At 38.5% G+C, this 16,519-nt stretch overlaps 1 protein-coding gene across 1 annotated transcript in view; it reads right to left on the bottom strand.

Annotated features, from left to right (window-relative positions):
• MARCO (macrophage receptor with collagenous structure) overlaps window positions 1-16,239 on the bottom strand; it is a 50,350-nt gene extending 34,111 nt beyond the window's left edge. The window contains exon 1 of the mRNA XM_032145576.2: window positions 16,036-16,239. Coding sequence (XP_032001467.1) covers window positions 16,036-16,057 — 22 coding nt within the window. The 5' untranslated portion in view covers window positions 16,058-16,239. The remainder of the gene's footprint in view (window positions 1-16,035) is intronic.
• Window positions 16,240-16,519: the final 280 nt, after the last annotated feature.

Genomic DNA, 16,519 nt, shown 5'->3' with positions numbered 1-16,519 from the left:
CCAGAGAAATAGGAACACTTTTACACTGTTGGTGGGAATGTAAATTAGTTCAACCATTATGGAAGACAGTGTGGTGCTTCCTCAAAGATCTAGAACCAGAAATACCATTTGACCCAGCAATCCCATTACAAACCATTCTATTATAAAGATATATGGCACATATATGTTCATTGCAGCACCCTTCACAATAACAAAGACATGGAATCAACCCAAATGTCCATCAATGATAGACTGGATAAAGAAAATGTGGTATATTTACTCCATGGAATACTATGCAGCCATAAAAAGGAAGGAGATCATGTCCTTTGCAGGGACATGGATGGAGCTGGAAGCCATTATCCTCAGAAAACTAATGCAGGAACAGAAAACCAAACACTGCATGTTCTCACTTATAAGTGGGAGCTGAACAATGAGAACATGTGGACACAAGGAGGGGAACAACACACACTGGGGCCAGTCAGGGTGTGGGGGTATAGGGAGAGCATTGGGAATAATAGTTCATGCATTCTGAGCTTAATATCTAGGTGATGGGTTGATGGGTGCAACAAACCACCATGGCATACATTTACCCATGTAACAAACCTGCACATTCTGCACGTGTACCCTGGAACTTAAAATAGAAATAAAAATTTCAGGCAGGGTGCGGTGGCTCAAGCCTGTAATCCCAGCACTTTGGGAGGCTGAGGCAGGTGTATCACGAGATCAGGAGATCGAGACCATCCTGGCTAATACGGTGAAACCTTGTCTCTACTAAAAATACCAAAAATCAGCTGGGTGTGGTGGAGGGCGCCTGTAGTCCCAGCTACTTAGGAGGCTGAGGCAGGAGAATGGTGTGAACCTGGGAGGTGGAGCTTGCAGTGAGCCGAGATCGCGCCACTGCACTCCAGCCTGGGTGACAGAGCGAGACTCCATCTCAAAGAAAAAAAAAAAGAAAAGAAATAAAAATTTCAAAAAAAACTTCCATAAAAAAATTAGTAAATAATATCAAGCAATATATTTAAAAAATTATATGCCACAACAAAGTGGGATTTATTCCAGATACGCAAGGATGGTTCAGTATTTTAAAATTAATCAATATATTCCACCAGATCAGCAAGCTAGAAGAAAAATCATAAAATTTATGCAGAAAAAGCACTTGCCAAAATCCAATTCATAGTAAAACTCTCATCATTATAATTCATAATGACTCATAACAAATAATAAACTCATAATAAAAATTCTCAGCAAACTAGAAATAGAGGAGAACTTCCTCAACTTAAAAAATTGCATCTACAAAATATCTAAAGCTAACATCATACTTAGTGGTGAAAGACAGGACACTTTTCCCTTAAGATTTGAAACAAGGCAAGGATATCTGTTCTTGCCTTCTTATTCAACATAGTACTGGAAAGTTCTATCCAGTCCAGTAAGGCAAGAAAAAGAAATAAAAGGCATACAATTTGGAAAGAAAGAAATTAAAATGTTCTTATTTGTAGAGTACATGACTATCTATATAGACAATTCCACAAAATCTACACAAAAAACTTTTATTTTTATTTATTTATTTTTATTATTATTATTTTGTTTTATTTTTCCATAAGTTATTGGGGTATAGGTGGTATTTGGTTACATGAGGAAGTTCTTTAGTGGTGATATGTGAGATTTTGGTGCACCCATCACCCAAACAGTATACATTGCACTGTATTTGTAGTCTTTTATCCTTCACCACCCTCCCACTCTTCCCTCCAAGTCCCCAAAGTGCACTGTATCATTCTTATGCCTTCATGGCTTAGCTCTGTCATATCAGTGATAATATATGATGTTTGGTTTTCCATTCCTGAGTTACTTCACTTAGAATAATAGTCTCCAATCTCATCCAGGTCACTGAAAATGCTGTTAATTCATTCCTTTTTATGGCTGAGTAGTATTCCATCATATATACACCACAGTTTCTTTATCCACTTGTTGGGGTTCCACGATTTTGCAATTGTGAATTGTGCTGCTATAAACATGCATGTGAAAGTATCTTTTTCAAATAGTGACTTATTTTCCTCTGGGTAGATACCCAGTAGTAGGATTGCTGGATCAAATGGTATTTCTACTTTTACTTCTTTAAGGAATCTCCATGCTGTTTTCCATAGCAGCTGTCCTAGTTTACATTCCTACCAGCAGTGTAGAAGTGTTCCCTGATCACCACATCCATGCCAACATCTACAGTTTTTGATTTTTTGATTATGACCATTCTTGCAGGAGTAAGGTAATATCACACTGTGGTTTTGATTTGCATTTCCCTGATCATTAGTGATGTTGAGCATCACTTGTGCTTGGCCATTTGTACATCTTCTTTTGAGAATTGTTTTTTCATATCCTTAGCCCACTTTTTGATGGAATTTTTTTTCTTACTGATTTGAGTTTGTTGTAGATTCTGGACATTACTCCTTTGTCAGATGTATAGATTGTGAAGATTTTCTCCTACTCTGTGGGTTATCTGGTTACTCTGGTGACTGTTCCTTTTGCTGTGCAAAAGCTCTTTAGTTTAATTAGGTCCCAGCTATTTATCTTTGTTTTTATTGCATTTACTTTTGGGTTCTTGGTCATGAAATCTTTGCTTAAGCCAATGTCTAGAAGGGGTTTCCCAATGTTATCTTCTATAATGTTTACAGTTTCAGGTTTTTGGTTTAAGTCTTTAATCCATCTTGAGTTGATTTTTTTATAAGGTGAGAGATGAGGATCAAGTTTCATTCTCCTACATGTGGTTAGCCAATTATCCCAGCACCATTTGTTGAAAAGGGTGTCCTTTCCCCACTTTATATTTTTGTTTGCTTTAAGTATTTGGGTTTATTTCTGGGTTCTCTGTTCTGTTCCATTGGTCTATGTGCCTGTTTTTTATACCAGTACCATGCTGTTTTGGTGACTATGGCCTTATAGTATAGTTTGAAATCAGATAGTGTGATGCCTCCAGATTTGTTCTTTTTGCTTAGTCTTGTTCTGGCTATGCATGCTCTTTTTTGGTTCCACATGAATTTTAGAATTGTTTTTTCTAACTCTGTGAAGAATGATGGTGGTATTTTGATGGGGATTGCATTGAATTTGTAGATTGCTTTTGGCAGTATGGTTATTTTCACAATATTGTTTCTACCCATCCATGAGCATAAGATGTGTTTCCATTTGTTTATGTCATCTATAATTTCTTTCAGCAGTGTTTTGTAATTTTCCTTGAAGAGGTCTTTTGACTCCTTTGTCAGGTATATTCCTAAGTATTGTTTTTTTTTTTTTTTTTTTTTGCAGCTATTGCAAAAGTGGTTGAGTTCTTGATTTGATTCTCTGATTGGTCACTGTTGGTGTAAGGAAGACCTATTGATTTGTGTACATTAATCTTGTATCTGGAAACTTTGCTGAATTCTTTTATCAGTTCTAGGAGCTTTCTGGAGGAGCCATTAGGATTTTCAAGGTAAACAGTCATATCATCAGCAAAAAGGGACAGTTTGATTTCCTCTTTACTGATTTGGATGCCCCTCCCCTTTTTTTTTATCTTGTCTGATTGCTCTGGCTAGGACTTCCAGTACTGTGTTGAAGAGGAGTGGTGAGAGTGAGCATCCTTGTTTTGTTCCCGTTCTGAGAGGGAATGCTTTCAATTTTTCCCCATTCAGTATTATGTTGTCTGTGAGTTTGTCATAGATGGCCTCTATTACATTAAGTTATGTCCCTTGTATGCTGATTTTACTGAGTGTTTTAATTATAAAGCGATGCTAGATTTTGTCAAATGCTTTTTCTGCATCTATTGAAATGATCATGTGATTTTTGTCTTTAATTTTGTTTATGTGTTGTATCACATTTATTGACCTGGGAATGTTAAACCATCCCTGCATCCCTGGTATGAAACCCACTCGATCCATGGTGGATTATCTTTTTGATATCCACCATAACTAGTATTTTGTTAAGGATTTTCACATCTATGTTCATTAAGGATATTGGTCTGTAGTTTTCTTTCTTGGTTGTGTCCTTTCCTGGTTTTGGTTTTAGGGTAATGAAGGCTTCATAGAATGAATTAGGAAGCGTTCCTTCTTTCTCTATCTTGTGGAATATTGTCAAAAGGATTGGTACCAATTCTTCTTTTAATGTCTGATATAATTCTGCTGTGAATCTGTCTGGTCCTGGACTGTTTGTTTGTTTGTTTGTTTTGGGGAGTAATTTTTAAATTACCGAACAATCTTGCTGCTTGTTATTGGTCTGTTCAGGGTATCTAATTCTTCCTGATTTAAGCTAGGAAGGTTGTATTTTTCCAGGAATTTATCCATCTCTTCCAGGTTTTCTAGTTTATGTGAGTGAAAGTGTTCATAGTAGCCTTGAATGATCTTTTGTATTTCAGTGGTGTCAGTTGTAATATATCCTGTTTTGTTTCTTAGTGAGGTTATTTGGTTTTTCTCTCTTCTTTTCTTGGTTTATCTTGTTAATGGTCTATCAATTTTGTTTATATTTTAAAGAACCAACTTTTTGTTTCACTTATATTTTGTATTTTTTGTTTCAATTTTATTTAGTTCTGCTCTGATCTTGGTTACTTCCTTTCTTCTGCTGGGTTTACATTTGATTTGTTCTTGTTTCTCTAATTCCTTGAGGTGTGACCTTAGATTGTCTGTGCTCTTTCAGACTTTTTGATGTAGGTCTTTAAGAGTATGAATTTTCTTCTTAGCAACACATTAGCTGTATCCCAGAGGTTTTGATAGGTTTTGTCATTATTGTCATTCAGTTCAAATAATTTTTAAATTTCCATCTTGATTTCAGTTTTGACTCAATCCTCATTCAGGAGCAGGTTATTTAATTTCCATTTATTTGCATGGTTTTGAAGGTTCCTTTTGGAGTTGATTTCCAGTTTTATTCCACTGTGGTCTGAGAGAATGCTTGATATAATTTCAATTTTCTTAAATTTATTGAGGCTCATTTTATGGCCTATCATATGGTCTATGTTGGAGAAAGTTCCATGCACTGTTGAATAGAATGTGTATTCTTTGGTTGTTGGATGAAATGTTCTGTATATATCTGCTAAGTCCATTTGTTCCAAGTATAGTTTAAATCCATTGTTTCTTTGTTTACTTTCTGTCTTGATGACCTCTCCTGTGCTGTCAGTGGAGTATTGAAGTACCTCGCTAACTATTATTGTGTTGCTGTCTATCTCATTTCTTAGGTCTATTAGCAATTGTTTTATAAATTTGGGAGCTCCAGTATTAGGTGCATAAATGTTTGGGATTGTGATATCTTCCTGTTTGACAAGGATGTTTACCATTATATAATGTCCTTTTTTGTCTCTTTTAACCTCTGTTGCTTTAAAGATTGTTTTGTCTGATATAAGAATAGCTACTGCTGCTCACTTTTGGTGTCCATTTGCATGAAATGCCTTTTTCCACCCCTTTATTTTAAGTTTATGTGAGTCCTTATGTGTTAGGTGAGTCTCCTGAAGGCAGCAGATAGTTTGTTGGTGAGTTCTTATCCATTCTGCAGTTCTGTATCTTTTAGGTGGAGAATTTAGGCCATTTATATTTAATGTTAGTATTGAAATGTGAGGTACCATTGCATTCATCATGCTCTTTGTTGCCTGTACTTTGTTTCATTTTTGTTTTTTGATTTTGCTTTTTAACTTACATTTTTGTTTTACAGGTCCTGTGTGATTTATGCCTTAGGTTCTGTTTTGCTTTTTAACTTACATTTTTGTTTTACAGGTCCTGTGTGATTTATGCCTTAGGTTCTGTTTTGATGTGTTTCTGGGATTTGTTTCAAGATTTAAACAGATTTAAACAGTTCAAGTTTTTAGCAGTTCTTGTTGTGGTGGCTTGGCAATGGCGAATTGTCTCAGATTTGCTTGCCTGAAAGTGACTGTGTCTTTCCTTGGTCATGAAATTCTGGAAGGCTAAATGTGTGTGTGCGTGAATGATCACAGAGAACTCTGCTTGCGGTGTTGTTTGTGTGGATGGTGACAAGTCCTACTGCTGGATGGAGTGAGTGGGTCCTCTCTGCGGTTCTGTAGCTACCTCATATGGCTTAGGGCGGATCCTGCCATGGGATTTATACCTGCATGCCAACACTAAAAGGAGCCTAATTCTGCCTTGGGGGAGTGGCCAGAGAGGACAACACAAGTAGGAAGTGTGCAAGGGACCTTCAGAGAGGGAAAGGGAGAAACCAGGCCAACCTCCCAGGGCAGGCAAAGCAAGACACCCTCTGGTTTGAGGAGTTGAGCCTTCCAGGACAGGCAAGCAAGACAACCCTGGTTTGAGGGGTTGAGCCTTCCACAAATTTCAGGTGGTTGAACCTCACACAAACCTCCAATAGTAAGAAAAATATTCAGAACTCCCCTTTCCCTTCTTTTCAGGGGTAAGAAAGAGGCTAAGCTTCACTCCTGCTGGTTGCTCCCCTAGAGGAAGGGGAAGGAGAAGGGAGAACAGCAGCATAAGTGGCTGGCAGAGGCAGGGAAAGACCAGCAGAGAGGAAAGAGAAACTGGGAGAGAAAGTAAGGGAGAGAAAGAGAAAGAGACAGAGAGACAAAGAGGGAGTCAAAGAGAGAAAGAGAGAGACAGAGAATCAGAGAGAGAGAGAGACAGAGAGATAAAGAGGGAGTAAGAGAGAGAGAGACAGAGTCAAAGAGAGAGAGAGAGACAGAGTCAAAGAGAGAGAGAGAGACAGAAGTAGTAAAGAGAAAACAGTGTACCCTGTTCATTTAAAAGCCAGGGTAAATTTAAAACCTGTAATTGATAATTGAAGGTCTTCTCCATGACCCTATAACACTCCAATACCACCTTGTTGTCAGTGTAAACAAGGGCGTAGCCCGAAAGCGCTGAGGCCACTGACAAACCCGTAGCCTTTCTAATCAAAAATCCTTAACCCAGTAACCCACAGATGGCCCAAATGTATTCAATCTGTAGCAGCAACTGCTTTGCTAACAGAACAAAGTAGAAAAATAACTTTTAGAGGAAACCTCATTGTGAGCACACCTCACCAGGTCAGAACTATCCCAAGTCAAAACAAACAAACAAACAAAAAACCCCAAAAGCTAAAAGGTAGTTCACTGACTCAAGAACCTTCAGGTATGAGCCTATTCTGTTAGAAAAAGATGATTTAACATTAGCCACTGAAAATTCCCTTAACTCAGTAGGTTTCCTAACAGGGGATCTAAATCTTAGTTACCATACAAACGTCCCACCAGACTAGGAGGAACTCCCTTCAGGACAGGATGATTGATGGCTCCTCCTGGGTGACAGGATGATAGATGGTTCCTCCCGGGTGATTGAGGGAAAAAGACACAATGGGTATTCAGTAAGTGATAAGGAAACTCTTGTAGAAGCAGAGTTAGGAAAATTGCCTAATAATTGGTCTGCTCAAAGGTGGGAGCTGTTTGCACTCAGCCAAGCCTTAAAATACTTACAGATTCAGGAAGGAGTCATCTATAGCAATTCTAAGTTAAATTTGGACTAAACGAGGTCTTATTAATAGCAAAGGATAATTGAAATCCCAAACTTACAAGGTTTTCAACAAAAGTAAAGTTTGCTAAATGTTAACAGTGTCATATGTATTATCCTAACTTCTAATCTTGTGGCCTTAAACAGTCTAGTCCACCGACATGAAGAAAGCTTGCTTTGGAAAAGAATGGCTATCATCTTTGAGAAAAAAAAAAGGAGGAAGGGAGAATTTATGTAAAAAGGAATGTTATGTGGTAAATTCTTGTCCTAAAATAAATTAACTGGTTGTTTAAAGAAAACGATGTTAGCAACAACTCAGAAAGTTGAGGCATGTTGAAGAATTGTCTGTGAAAGTTGTGAAAAACAAAATTATAAAAGGGAATTTATGCAAGAAATGTTGTATAATTTAAAAGTAATTAGGCCTCCTGAATGTAAAGCTATTGAATAAACAGTTTATATGCAAGGTATGTAAGGAAAATAAAATAAACTTTTAGTAAAAGGATTATAAGGAGGCATAAGAATGTGGCTTTCTACCTACATTAAAAGGTTAAAAAAAATTTTGTTTTGAAGGTTTAAGCAAGTTTTGAAACTTTAATTGTAAAGAAAATTCTGCGTGTAAACATATTGGCTAAAGTTAAAGGGGTGTCATCCAGTTTTTCTGTGAACCGGGTATGAAAATAAAAGCACAAAAGGTTTTTCTTAAAGCACTAACCTGCTCTTTAACAAAAAATTATAAAAGGTTAAAAACAGTTTATAAAAATCTTACCTTATGGTCAGACATGAAAATTGGATAAATATACCAACAAGGTTTTATTAAAATTAAGTTTAACATTAATAACACTAATATAAAGGTAAAACTTAGCTTATCTAGTATAAAATCATACATGAAGCATTGTCCAATATAAAATGGTGTTTGGCTTTCTTTGGTCTAAAAACTAATAAAAATAGGTGCTAAAGAAAATTTCTCAGCAAGAAGACACCAAGGACTATAAAGTCCACTGTTGATGTCCCCACATTTAAAACAAAAGATCAATTTCTTAGAAATTATATACTTGGTTTATACTCCACCTTCTCTTCCCTTAAAACAAAAGGTCTTTTAGCACAGGTTCTGCCCTTGGAGTTTCCAGTACACCAGCACAAGCCTGGGGATCCCATTCTCATCAAAGGATGGAAAGAAGGGAAACTCGGGCCAGCCTGGGAAGGACCGTACCTTGTGCTGCTAATCACCAAGACTGCTGTTCGTACAGCAGAAAGGGATGGATACATCACACCCGAGTCAAGGAAGTGCCATTATCCTCAGAATCATGGGCCATTGTTCTTGGATCACACCCTACCAAATTAAAGCTAAGGAAAGCTTAGTCTATCTTTTCCTTTCCTTTCCTTACCCAGTGCTTATATCCATTACTATTCCTACCACCAGCAACTCTAACCCCACTGTAGGGCGCTTCTGTGGTTTAGGAGCAGAGGTCACTGGAAGGGGTCCTATAGGCTTCTTTAAGGTGCACTTTGTTCTCCCTCATCCACCTCCTACAGCTGCCCCTTTCCCAAACCTACAAAATCAAACTATGACTCGCCTCATGCCAAATGACAAAAGCAAGGTCTCAGTAGTAGAAATAGGAGACCTACGGCAAACCATAGCCATTGAAACAGGGTATAAAGATGTAAATGCCTGGTTAAAATGGATTAAATATTCTGTTTGCACTTTAAACAAAAGTGACTGTTACGCTTGTGCGCACGGTAGGCCAGAGGCTCACGTTGTTGCCTTTCCACTAGTATAGTCCTCAAATCCAGCAGACATGGAGTGCCTGGTAGCTCCTTTTCAAGATTCCACCCCCTAGAATAAAGAATTGTGCCAAGCTCTTTTTCTGTTATTTCCTGAAGTTCAACACCCTGCAGGTCAGCCCCCAAGGGCCATCCAGCCTCCATCTTCCAAAACCAATTTTACCTCGTATCTCCAATGACAAGGGGAAAAATCTGGCATTCCTTGGAGACTTAACAGGATGCCGTGAAGTCAGGCACTTCCAAGAGCTGACTCATCAGTCTGCCCTTATTCATACATCCACCCTGAGTGGATGTATGGTGGTATTATGGAGGACCATTACCGGACACTCTGCCAAATAATTGGAGCAATACTTTTGCTCTAGTTCAACTGCCTATCCCTTTTACTCTGGTATTTCATCAACCAGAAAACAAACAAACAAACAAAAAAACATAGCTTCAATTCTTACCTGTTTAATAACTATAATAAGTATACTCCTTCTTCTTAGGTATTATGTTGTACCATACATCCAGGAGTTAATCAAAACAACTAAGCCAAGACATGTTAAGCAAGTTTGAAGAGGAAAACTAAAAAGTAAAAGAGGAGGGATTATAGAAGGTAAAAATTTCCTCTTCAAAGTTTTCCTTCTTGTTGAAGAATAAATTGTGAGTATTGGAAATGATGGTTTCTTTTGAGGACTAACTTTCTTCAAGCCCCTTGCTTTGTGTTAATAACTCTTTGTTAAGCCCTATCCTATGTAACTGTTGAACATGCTCACAGGCACGTTCCAGCTCACACCCTATGCCTCTTCCTTATTTGGAAATGTTATTGCTTCCTTAAACCTTTTGTAAGCAACTTCTTTGTCCTTCCCTGTACTTAACTATTAGGAAAGTTGTAGGCTATTAGCAAATCAGGTATCAGTTTAAGATTGTGAGGTCCTGCTCCAGCCAATAGATGCAGGACACAGCAGTAAGGATGACCCAAATGTGTAAGGGATAAATATGTCTGCTTTTCTTTTGTTCAAGTGCGCTCTTGCCATTGTTCCATCTGCGATTGAGCACCCTTTCTGCAGAAAGTAAAGATGGCCTTGCTGAGAGATCTTTTGTCTCTGTGCTGACTTTTCTTCCTGGCACCAATTATCTATTTCTAACAATTTGGTATTTCTAACACCAAAGAAAATGAAATATTTAGATATAAATCTAACAAAACATGTACAGGATCTGTATGCTGAAATTTTTTTAAAAATTTAGTTAAAAGAACCAAAGACCTAAGTAAATGGAGAGATGTGCATGGATTGTAAGTCTGCATATAATAAAGATATCAATTTTCTCTACATTTATCTATAGGTGTAACACAATGCCTATCAAAATTTCAGCAAGATCTTTTTGTAACCGTAGACAAGCTGACACTTAAATTTATATGGAAATGCAAAAACCCTAGAATAGCTAAAGCAGTTTTGAAAAGAAGACTAAAATTTGAGGAATAACTCTATCTGATAACAACGCTTACAATATAACTATAGTAATCAAAGCACTGTGGTATTGTTAGAGAGATAGTCACATAGATCACTGGAAAAGAATAAAGAATGCAGAATGGGATGCACACAAATTTGCCCAAGTTGTTTTTGACAAAGGTGTAAAAGCAATTCAACAGGGAAAGGATAGCCTTTCAACAAATGGTGCTAGAATGACTATATATCCATGGTCAACAAAATGAAACATATGAAAACCTTGGCCTAAACATCATACCTTATATGAAAATCAATTCAAAATGGATCACGGGCTAGGCATGGTGGTATGAGCCTGTAGTCCCAGCTACTTGGGAGGCTGAAGTGGGAAGATTACATGAGCCCGTGAGTTTGAGGCTGCAATGCACTATGATTACACCTGTGAATAGCCACTGCACACTCCAACCTGGGCAACATAGTGAGATCTTGTCTCTAACATATAAAAATAAAAATAAAATAGAGCATGTACTTAACTGTAAAATGTAAAACTACAAAAATTTTAGAATAAGATAGAGAAGAAAATCTTCACCACCAAGGGCTAAAGAACTCTTAGACTTGACACCGAAAGCATAATACATAGATGGAAAAATTGTTAGGTTGGACCTTATCAGAATTAAAAACTTTTGCGCTGTAAAAGATGCTGATATGAACATAACAATACAAGTTACAGACTGGGAGAAAATGTTTGCAAGCCACATATCTAGCAAAGGACTTATATATAGAATATATAAAGAACTCTTAAAACCAAACAGTAAAAAATAAAAGATCCAATTAAAACATGGGCAAAAGACACAGACAATTCACTGAAGAGGCTATACATATGGTATTTAAGCACATGAGAAGATAGTCAACATTACTAGCCATTAGGAAAATGTAAATTAAATCTACAATGAAATATCACTATACACCTATGAGAATGGCTACATTTAAAAATAGTGATAATGTCAAATGTTGACAAGGTTGCAGAAAACTGGATCAGTTCTACATTGCTGCTGGGAATGTAAAATGGTATAGTCACATTGGAAAATACGTCAACTGCTTCTTGTAAAACCAAACATATACTTAGAATCCAGCAATTACACTTTTGGACATTTACCTTGGAGAAATGAGAACTTAAAGTCACACAAAAGCATTTACAGAAATGGTCATGGCAACTTTATTTGTAATAGCCCCCAAACTGTAAACAACCCAAATGTCCTTCAGTGGGTGAATGTTAAACAATCTTTGATACATTCATATCATGGAATGCTACTCAATAAGAAGAGCCAACTACGGATGGATACAACTTGGATGGGTTTCAAAGGAATTATACTATGTGAAAAAAAATCAATCTTAAAGAAGTCACATACTGTGTAATTTCTTTATGTAACATTCCCAAAATGGCAAAATTATAGAGATGGGAAGCTGATTAGTGGTTGCCAGGGGTTGATGATTGCTGGTGGGGGAGTGAGGAGTATGTGGGGTTATTTAAGCATAGAATTGGTACAACTATATACATACACAGAGATGAGTGCATGTAAAACTAATGAATAAGCTCTATGGATTGCACCAATATCAGTTTCCTGGTTGTAATTTTGTATTAATGCAGTGTAAGATGTTACCACTGGGGGAGAATGAGTCAAGAGTCAGAAAAGCTTCTCTGTACATTTTTTGCAACTTTCTCTGACTCTATAACTATTTCACCATAAAAAGTTAAGACAAAACTCTGCAATAAAGCCAGATGTTTAAAAGATGTTGAGAAATATTGGCATGATGAAGAGCAAAGTCAGAACAACGACATGAAATAACAGCAGTCGTGTCGCAAGACTGAGTCTGAATGGACTTGAGGGTTTGGGTTTGTTGAAGGTCGCTCTAGAGTACGTTAAGGGCGGGAAGAAAGGATGGTTAGGCTCACTACTGAGAGACAATAGTTAGTGTTAATTAAAACAAACAACAATAAAAACCTTAACTTTTCTACTTGTATTTTGTTTCAATCTTCTCTCTCAAGAAGAATGTTCTTCAGACTGAAGTTGGTGGGAAGCCTGAAGTAGTTGAGAAGTTGGAGTACGAGGCCTCAACAGGGCCAGGTGGGTGGCTCATGCCTGTAATTACAGCACTTTGGGAGGCTGAGGGGGGCGGATCACTTGAGGTCAGGAGTTGGACACCAGCTTGGCCGACATGGTGAAACCCCGTCTCTACTAAAAATATAAAAGTTAGCCGGGCATGGTGGTGGGCACCTGTAATCCCAGCTACTAGGGAGACTGAGGCAGGAGAATCACTTGAACCCGGGAGATGGAGGTTGCAGTGAGCTGAGATCGCCCCACTGCACTCCAGCCTGGGTGCATCTCAAAAAAAAAAAAAAAAAAAAAAGAGGTTCCGACAGATCACATTGCACAGCCCAACAAGTGCTTGTCTTATTAGGCTGTGGTAACAGTAGTCTTCCTTGAGAAACCAGATGGCCAGGAGTGTGACAGGAAGCCTAAAGCCAGACACAGATTGCTAATTTTCAAAAAGGTAGAAACAGACACATCCCAGAAAGATATTGTCAACAGGTAAATCCTTTCGTTCAAGCCCAAATGTTCCATTGTTGAGGTGGATGATGGGGCAAAAGAGCAGTTTCTATGGCTCTGAGGAGAGACCTGGGATTCTGTGGGACCCTGAGGGCCACAGAAGCCAACCCTACGTCAAGTCCCCTCAGGAAACTAAAGCAGTCTTTGTGGTGGTCATTCACCCATGGATACGTATATCAAATCATCACGTGTACATCATAAATATATATAGTTTGTATTGTTAATCACACTTCTAAAAAGCTAGAATAAAAAATAAAGAAAAGAAAGAGTACCTTAATTCTAGTGCAGATAATGGAATGAAGGAGGCTTGTTCTAATGAGGGAGGCTGGAGGTGATGGCAGGAAAGAGGGATGCAAGGTGCACTGTGCTTCTAGAGGGTATACTGTGAAATTTACACTCCTCATCATTTTTTTAGATTAATTTTAGAAAAAATGAAGGTTATATTCCAAAAGTTTCCCAAACTCACTTCTAAAATTTTCTTCAGCATGTGGTGAAAACTTTCCTAGTCCAGTATCCTTGGGTAATAATTATAAAAAAAAAACTAGTTTAATACTTTATAATCAGGGAAAAACAGCATTTTACATTTCAATACTAACAATAGAGAAAAATAAATGAGGAAAATGACATTAGAAATGTTTTTCAGTGCTGTTTTTCATGAACCATATGTGGGAAGTTTAAGATAATGTATTTTCAAAAGAAAATAAAACTATATATGGCCTAATGAATAAATCTTCAGCAGACAAAAAATAAGTAAGGTGCAGAGCCGGCCCTGAGGGGTCACTGTGTTAACAGAGCCTCACAGTGATTACCTGCATAATGGCACTCTTCTAGAAAGTTTCATATGTTCCACAATCTTTGTATTAGAAGGCAGGATGTTGTGAATGCATTTAAGAAAATGTTTCTTTCATCCAGATTGGAGTAGTTTTGGTTTTTTGATAAGATACTTTAAAAATTTTATTTATTTATTTATTTATTTATTTATTGGTGGAGATAGGGTCTCACTATATTGCCCAGGCTGGTCTCAAATTCCTGGGCTCAAGGAATCCTCCTGCACTGGCTTGGTTACATTTTTAATTGGTGACACACACAACCCAGGTCAGAAATCTAGGGTTCACTATCAACTCCTGCGTCTTCCTCCCCAGCCCTGTCCTGCCATTGCAGTCCAATTGATCTGATTTCCAGTGTTTCTCCAGAGCATTCCTTTATTTTCCTGCCTTCCATCCACTGCCCCTCATCACTTCTTGCTGCCAAGTTCCTCTCTGTTCTCCTCCAGCCATCCCTATGTAGGACAAAGAGCAATCCACATGCACATTAGTGCCTTTCAGCCCCACATCAGCCCCTTCCTGCTTCCCCACTGACCTCAAGATGAAGTCAAACTTTTTGGTTCCAGCTTCAGTCCCCACTGGTCTTTCCCTCCCAATTTTGGCCAAACAGTATGGAGTTATTTATATTTCTCCGAATATTTCTTGTGAATACAATACAAACATGTGGTGCCCACCCCTGCCCCAGGCACTAACTTCTTTCTCTAACGGACCCCCTTTAAACTTTGGAAGAGGTGTCAGATCTGCCCTCCAGGGCTCTACACCCGGCTAGATCTGTCCATCATGTCCTGTGGAAGTCTCAGTCACAACACGGAAATTGTCAGTTCATAGGCGGCTCACCCTGTCCCCTGTCCCCTCCTGCCTGAAGCCAGAGGCCAGAGGCTATGTTTATTCAAGCCTGTTTCCTCAGTGCTGAGTGCAGTGCCCTGCTGGAAATAGGTGCTGAGTATGCTTGATCAGCTGACTTCGCTTGAACATCCTCAGTCTCTTAAACAGTCATGTATCCAGAATGTTGCATTCTGAGAAGTTCTAAACAGCCAATGATTATTATAGTCATTAGCACTCATGCCTTTCTCTGTTATTACACTGTAAATTCCTAGAGACAGAGCCCCAAATGCTTCATCTTTGTACGCCTAAAAATTCCAGGCAGGGACCTGGACAGACAGGTGTGGGATGAGAAGGACACTCTGGCCAGGAGATAGAGCCACCAATTTTCCTGCGTAGACAACTTCCAGCAAAGCCTGGGAGTGGAAATGACTGATCAGCTTGGAAGATGATCCCAAGAGAATGTTCTAGACTAGGAAATCAGAGATCATTTGTGGAATGCAAGCCCACTCATGACTTCAAATGCTACAAATTCTAGAAGATTTTAAAAATGCATCACCTGTTGAACGCTGAGTGAGAAAATAATGACAACAGAGTTGACTGAATATTACAGACCTGAGTTTAACCTAAGACAAACTAATTATGAAGCTATGAACATATTTCAGTCAACATGAAATACAGAATATGTTTCCTGACCAGCACATCAGTTATAACAGAAATCCCCTTAAAGAATTTTAAAGAGCTGTGTTTTGAAAACTGTCATGCTTGGCTTCAGTTTTGTGGTCCCCTTTCAGTGCCCCTGTTTTGTGTTTTCATTGTATCACCCAACCTGTGTGTCAGAATAAGACACTCATTTAAAAAAGGGGACATTTAATAAGCATTGGCATTTTTTCAAGGGAAAATATTTAAATATGATTAAAACAATAGTGAAGCTAAGAAAAACCTGACTATATGCTAAAAATACAGCATCTATTATTAGCATTCCAGAAATTCCAAATTGAAGCACTCCAGACACATATTAGTGATGGTTGCGTGCAAAATGCAGCAATAAGCCAAACCTAGACTTTCTATTGACTTGTCTATTTTCGTATCTCGCTAGCAGAAAGACTACATTTCTGGTCAATTCCATTATTGGGGAATCGTACTTTACCATTGATTTCGAAAGGCTCCATTGCAATTTGGTGAAAAGCTGCTTGTTGGGTCTCACTCAAGAGCTCGTCCTCCTTGAGAATTTTCTTATTTCTCACTGCCAAGCTTTATAGATGGCCAAAGTCCTGGAGCCAGCAGAAATGCTCCCCTCAAGAGGAAACACTCGGAGAAAGATCCTTCCCATCGAACCACTACAGCTGGTTGTAAACCTCGCAGCACTTCCCTTTGGCTCTGATTTCAGAATTTGCATGATGTTTCCTGACATGATCAGTATTGGACATTTCTCAAACACAGGCTATTCACATGTGGATCTCCTACACAGTGCTGCTGCTTGTTAAGGGGGATCGAGGAGGCTTCGGGGCACAAGTTACGGGCCTCTGAAAGCATCCCCTCGCTCCCAGGTCCCTGAGACCCAAAAGCTGGTTGGCTCCAGAGAGGGCCAACCAAGCCCTGCCATGGGCCCAGACTCAGCTCACTGTCCCAGG

The sequence above is a fragment of the Hylobates moloch genome, unplaced genomic scaffold (assembly GCF_009828535.3).
Source record: "Hylobates moloch isolate HMO894 unplaced genomic scaffold, HMol_V3 SCAFFOLD_24, whole genome shotgun sequence".
Taxonomy (NCBI): Eukaryota; Metazoa; Chordata; class Mammalia; order Primates; family Hylobatidae; genus Hylobates; species Hylobates moloch.
The sequence above is the reverse complement of the archived record's forward strand: the minus strand, read 5'-3'. Positions and strand labels throughout refer to the sequence as shown.